Source organism: Schistosoma mansoni, chromosome 1 (assembly GCF_000237925.1).
Source record: "Schistosoma mansoni strain Puerto Rico chromosome 1, complete genome".
Lineage (NCBI taxonomy): Eukaryota > Metazoa > Platyhelminthes > Trematoda > Strigeidida > Schistosomatidae > Schistosoma > Schistosoma mansoni.
Genome location: NC_031495.1, coordinates 8,131,043 through 8,138,172, shown reverse-complemented (window position 1 = coordinate 8,138,172; position 7,130 = coordinate 8,131,043). Strand labels below are relative to the sequence as shown.

Here is a 7,130-nt window from a genome sequence, read left to right as displayed (position 1 = left end):
CATGATTTCAACAAAAAATAATGATATAGTTTAAACACTGTGAATTATTTTTTACTTATATTGATAGTTCTACTAATTGGATTATGGTATCACAGACTTTGGAAACGAATTTGGCTTTGATATATCAGATGAGTGTAACTTTACTGACAGACTGCTAAAAAAGAAGTTATGAACAACATATAATCTGATACGACTATACTTCATGAGATGATTCAAATCCATAAAGGCACTGAATAAATATCTTCATTAACTAATTCATTTAAATATAATGAAGAAGTTTTCTCCTTGGTATGATAAATAAGAATCATACGTTCATATCTCCTGACGAAAAAACAAAAATAGAAAATTAAAACCAACTATTGTTTTGATAATGTATCACTTGAATCAGTGAAATTAATGAAAAACTTACGATGACGCTCGTTAACTCCTTGAGCAACAAAGGAATAGTTAGTTAGTTGTAAACATAATTATTATTCATATATTTACTTTTTTTTACAAATATATGATAACATACTTTCTAGTTGACATTTGTAACCTCTTCATAGTGTTGACTGAAAATCCACTGTTCTATTTTGACTCATATAATACACTTTTTCATTTTACAAACTAATGAAGTTGAAAGTGGCGTTACTTGAACTTTTAATAGATGTATTTCTACTAAAATTTAAAATAGATACCACTAACTACTTCAGCGGTAGCCTGGTGATTGGGTTATTTGACTTTCGGGTACTTAGTCTCAGGTTCGAACCCCACTTCACCTACTACTTACCTAGGTTTGTTATATGCTTTCTGATCACTTTTTGGCAACGTGAGTATCTCTGTCCACAAACCAAGGATATTTTAGTTATCAACCCTTTTTGAGTACATAAAGGTTGATTTTATTTATGAAAGAAATCATTCAGCAGTTCGTAAATAAATAACAACCACTCTCTACTTTGTATAGATTTTGTATCAGTCGTATATCACAGTATAATTGTTGACTGCGAAAACTTCTGATCTTATCCTAATCACTGTATAATTTTCAGTAAAACTCATCACATTTTCTATATTATATCGAGTACAGAACGATGATAATGTATATTGCTTCACTTCAAAACTTTTGGAGATTGACAGAACAGGTACACTAATTATTTAGAATTGGACAGATCAATTACAGAATAAAAATTTTGCATAAAGGTAACATGGTTGTCCCTTGGACCTAATTAGAAATTATTATATATTAGTTCCAAGTTACATAAGGACTCTGATTGTCGATGTCTTATATAACGTTTACACCAGAGCGTATCTCTTTCAAGTGTCTAGATTTCATTATCACCAATATTCAGCATGATTAGGTCTAAAACAGTGTTTTTATTAGAGACATTCAGGCTACAGCCGAGAACAAATTTGTTTTCGCTTTCTCTGATGGAAACAGCGATAAAATCTGAAATTAGAGTGCGTGGGACATCGTCCCATGTTCCACAATATAACATTAACATGCCAATCCCTGATGAAGAGTTTGAGTCTAGATAATCGTCGCAATAGCGAACGCATATTGAAATATATAGTTTTCAGTTAATAAGTATTTTGTAATCTCATTCACTGTCCGTGTTTTTTATTCAAACAAACTCTGTGGTTTTGGATATCGGACTTTTGATTTATCAATAATCATGTTGTTACACTGATTCCGACAAAAGTAGCATATTTGGCGAAAAAGCTTTACTTAGTGACGGTTCTTCCTGATAGTTGTTTCTCCACTAAACGAATGATTAGAAGTAGAGTAAAATAGTTAAATAAAAGATGATAAACTTCTGTGAGATTCAGTCTAGTCATAAATCCGAATTTTAGATTGGTACTTTTACCCATAGGATAGTTTTATGTTGTTTAGATGAATAGTTAGCTGCTTTGTTGAAGTCTGACATTTTGAATATCGAACGTTATTTGAAAGGCACAGCTAGGATTTTCATTTAGTTTAAAAATGAGTGAATTTTCTACAGATTTGATCGTTTTATAAATCTTCGTAGGTGGAAATAGGTAAAAATTGAACGATAAGTTTCACATCCCTGATGAAGGCTTAAACTAGTGAGCAGAAAATATTACCACTATTTCATTTAAATTTATAAATTATGTAATATGTGAGCAGAAAAGTAGTCTCCTCGAATTCCTTTAGACAACAATTTTCAACTAACAAACTCCTACAGTTTAACTCTTAATAACACTAGTGTTATTATTTATTCAAACCACAGACCTCATCCCCTTTACTCTATTTATCTACAAAACTATCTACTTTTTTGTAAAGCATGGGTCACAGACCAGGAATCTCCAACCTACTATGTACTGGGCTCTTCTTTACATTTGTTACTAAACTCTATTCATTCTTTTTCATGTCTGCCTTTGATTCCCTGCGCAACATATTCTTTGGCCATCACCTTTTACTTTGGGATCCTGAGTGGTGGAATGCCTTGTGATGAAAGTGGGTGATTTCCAATAAGTGTGACCTATCCATCTCAACTATTGGAAACCTAGAAATGAACGTCTCTTTCGTCTTAGTATGGAACTTTTTAGCGATACACATCTACAACCCCACTACAAGGAGTCGAACCCAGGAACTTCAGTCCTGCCTTCGAAGACCTAATTTCTAGACCACTGAATAACAATGGATAACTTGTAGTGAGAACACAATCACATAAGTAAGACTGATAGTATACTGTTGATGTTGCCAGATTCAAACTATATATATATTTCGATAATTGGATGCGAGTGCGAAATACAACCTTCTTCAAATACATATGCTTTTCGTCCAGAATTTACTTCATTTCAGTATGGAACATATTTATTCCGTAGTTTCCACACTATGGGAGCAGATGAATAAATCGTTAAAAATCGAGCATTACTCATTAACGCTAAGATATCGCGACTACTCGTCTAATACAGTAGTATATTATGTATATGATAAAATTCTTCTAGGACTTATTATAAACAGTGTTATCATTATAGAACAATTGTCTTGACAGATTATCTCTCTTCATTTTTAATTGCCTTGAAGTAGTTTATATGACTTCTCCAGACATTGAGGAAAGTATTTAGACGGAAGGGTTCTCTATAGTAACGGCTCACATTCCATTGAAGATATAGTTACTACGTCGTTGAATGGTATAGAGTGGAAACATCTGTTCACTGCTCCTGGTCCAATATTGTTCCAATATTCGGGCAGGCAATTTTGTCAAGTCGTTGAAGACTGCTATTAATTTGATTGATGCTACAATGTCTGATGAACTGGAGAGGTAAGTGGGCACATTCCTAATACACTATATAAATGCTAAGCACCCTGTAACAGAAAAGATTCCAACTAAACTATTGGAAAGAAGGATTCTTCACTTAAATGTAAGATGTTAAGAGTCTACAGAAGCTACTTATTATCATGGGGATGATTTTCGACCATCTATAGGGATTCAAGTAAACAATATTAGAAAATTTATGGTGCGAATTCTAGATAGCGATTTAAGCTAACACAACCGACATGTAAACTAAATACGATTCCAGGAACCAGGTAGTTCTATTCCAATTTTCGTCGTAAATCCTGATGCTTATAATATAGATAATACGAAATCCGTATCCAGTACAGAGTCGGACAGACATCAGATGAGCCTGGGGAAAAGACGTACAATAAATGACAGAAATCCGAATCTTTACTTAGGCTGTGACAAATGTTGTGTTTGTGCTAATTGGTAATTGTTTTGTTCATTCTTACGCATCCAATTTCAAATAAAATACCTACAAGTCTGTCTATTGTATTATTTCTGGCTTGAATATTGGTTCATTTGTAACTACTAGAGTACGTACTAAACAGTCCTGGGAATTACTAGCAAATATATCAAATCCAATTCTCTTAATTCTACTTTTCACATAAGGTAAGCTACCACTTGCGATGAAATCTTTGATAAAGAATCAACTCTGATATGCACCAATCACTCACCAATTGAACAAAAAAGATGCCTGAAAGTGTTGGATACATACTTATCGAACATGGAAAATATTGCGGATAACCTTAGCCTATAGACCTTATGCCCATATGGGTTACTTTATTATCTGATACGATGAGTAACATGTAACCCTAATGATTGGACCTCGAAATCTTCACTATAAGTCTCCATTGTCAAATTGTCTTAATCTCATGCCTTTATCATTGCTCACTGTTGTGAGCATCTATTCCCCTGAATTCCTTACGTTCATTATCCTGCAAATCCCTTGGGACTCAACATATCTTCAGTCTAGATATGAACCCTCACATATTTACATCTCATTAAGGGATTTACTCCTATGGCAATTCCAGACATCTCATCGATTTGCACATCAAAGATATACACACATACACAAAACTTCTGTTACGGTATTAAATGGTAACTTCAGTTAAAAATTATGACCAGTAATGAGAATAATAATCAAGATCTAAGGTAATCAATACTACAACTTGGAAGATACTTCTTTGTAAAATGTACCAAGAGAGGCATGGAACAAATTTCTTTTTAAGTTTATATTGCCAAAAATTGTTTCGGCTATTGTTAACCATTCATTATTCACGACTATATTCATCAATAAAATTTAAGATCTTCAATAATTCTTTATAATCTTCAATGAAAAGCTTATATGTTTCAGGTGATTGTTGAATATATTCTACTGTATTCGATGTATAATTATGAATATGTGTTTTATTCCAATCCTCTGGTCCCATTGAACTGGTTGTATCAATGAAAATCAATCTTCTTAATAGATAATTACAAAGTTTATAAAATTTTCGATAGATAATTACAACTTTTCCTAATATAATAATTGTAAGAATAATATAGAAACATGTGTCAAATATAAGTGTACTTAATTCCCATGATTGGGATCTAACCATTGGTATTATGGGTAATGTTGGCTAAATGAAAAAAAAGAATAGAGAAGTTTGAATTAATGAAACTTTTTACTTCAGGTACGTCCTTTGAATGTTTTTGTGTTCCCTGAGCTAGATGGTTTTATTGTGAAGCTTATATTCTCATTATAGACAACATTATCAGCGCTTACTTTATGTAGAAGTAAACTTCTTAATTATTCCACGAGTTTTAAATCAGTTTGTTCTGTTAGAGTTGTGTGTGACTGGTTATCCTTCTGGGTTTCATTATCTTCAACTGTCTTTGTAGTCAAGGTGACTATTTTATTTTGGTAACCTTCGATTAGGTTATTTCTGTGCCTTTTCCGAATGAGTTTGTAGGTCGGATTTAAATCTATGCGTCTATTGACTGCTGACCGATTTGAATGTCATACTTCTATAAATCCTCACTTCTACATAGAGTAAGCACTGACAATGTTGTCCAGGACGACAATGAAAACTTAGCAATTCAACGATCTAACTTAGAGAACTTAATAACATTGAAATAAAAAAAGTATAGAGACAAAAATCAGTAGAAAACAAACTGAATAAATAGTCTGGAATTATCCACAAGTGTTTGTTATGAATATGCTCAGTCTAGGGCAACCTGATATCCTGGATGAAGAACACAAATATATACTATAAGTAAGGGCTTGAAGTACAATCTTTATTGAGAATTCCACTTGAAGATACAATCCACATACACTAAAAAGTGATCGAATGTTCTGGGTACAATACAATTGATGAACATAAAAAGCGTTTCGAATTAAACTCAATTATTAAAAGTACAGATAATTTATTTGAACTCCATATAAATAATCAGCAAAGATGGATAGTGGCTAACAGTGGAATCCACTGAATTAAGGCTATATCGAGGCAATAAGCACAGTATGCACATATGCCAATAAGAGACTGACCAGTTGCAGTCCTAAACATCAATGGGAAGATTCAAACAAAGAATACTAAGTGAATTCCATATAAATAGTTAAGGTTTTGTTACTAAGATGATGTTAAATTACTAATACTTGTTAGATAAACAATTTAGATAAGGAGTAAAAATTTGCAATCAATGAAAGGAATTGTCTTTATAATTCATTTATTAATAGGAATTAGTGACTGTCTAGTTTTGCACTAAGATTTATACTGACTGATCGCTGAGTAGTAATCAGTAAGGTGTTTATCTCATTCTTAGTACTGATTAAATTCTACCAATCTAGTTGTAATATACTATTTAGTACAATTGACTCGATATCCAGTGCCCTATGTTGATTTTGTGTCATCGGAATTGATGGGTTAGGATGTTGTGATCCAATGAGCTCAAAGTTAATGTCTTTTACTGTAGGACGCTGGGTGAAACAGGTTTGAATTCGGTGAAGAGCATCAATTTCCATAGGATTGTAGACATGTCTTACTGACGAGTGTTTCCTAGCACGAAAGCGACACCTTAAGATCCCAGTCTCAAATAAAAATCTATATATTTTGATTAATATATGACTCACCTCTGGATCCCATGACAGATTTTCTTCTGGTCCACCTTTTAATTTAACAAGAGCGTCTATTTCTGTTTGCTCTTCAACTATTTTCATTTTAAACTACAATGAACTTATATAATAAAATTTTAAAAATGTGTAACATTGTTTATAAATGTTTCAATTGAGTGATAATTAGTATACGAACGTTTGTAGAGATTGTAATATTTTCGTGGTTTACATCACGGATCATTCTTACATATCTCATCAATGAAAATCTGGAGGCCCTAGACAACTATTTCATCCTATAATGGGATTCCGCAGCAGTGCGCATTCACAAACCCACCGTCAGGGATTAAACTTAGGACCTCTAATTTATACGTAAACAATTAGCCTCTAAACCATTGAGTAAGAATACAACAGTATTATCTTCAACTCTAATCAACTCATGATAGTGCGCAACCTAGCTGAACTCCACTGGTCATAGTTTCTCACTAGAACTGCGAGAATTGCATCTTGAAGCTAGTCACTAATGAACACATAATAATTACTAGTAAAGAGGTTTTTGTGAAGATTGCGGAAATCTCATAGTCTAAATCACGTACTGATTAGTTAAGAAAAAGAGTTCAGAAAATAGAATGGTAAAGAAAGAAGCCAAATAAAGTTCTTACAAGCACAGATTATTTTTATAGAGGAGTTGATGATTTGATGAGCGAATTTTTCAACTGTTTAAATGGATGCTAATCAATAGGTAGGTATGCAGTGATACG

At 32.8% G+C, this 7,130-nt stretch overlaps 1 protein-coding gene across 1 annotated transcript; it reads right to left on the bottom strand.

Annotated features, from left to right (window-relative positions):
• Window positions 1-212: 212 nt before the first annotated feature.
• Smp_123970 (hypothetical protein) lies at window positions 213-6,477 on the bottom strand (the record flags this gene model as incomplete). The annotated part of the gene is made up of 3 exons (XM_018793140.1): window positions 213-321; window positions 1,660-1,736; window positions 6,391-6,477. The coding sequence occupies 3 exons, from the start codon at window positions 6,475-6,477 to the stop codon at window positions 213-215; spliced, it is 273 nt and encodes a 90-aa protein (XP_018647683.1).
• Window positions 6,478-7,130: the final 653 nt, after the last annotated feature.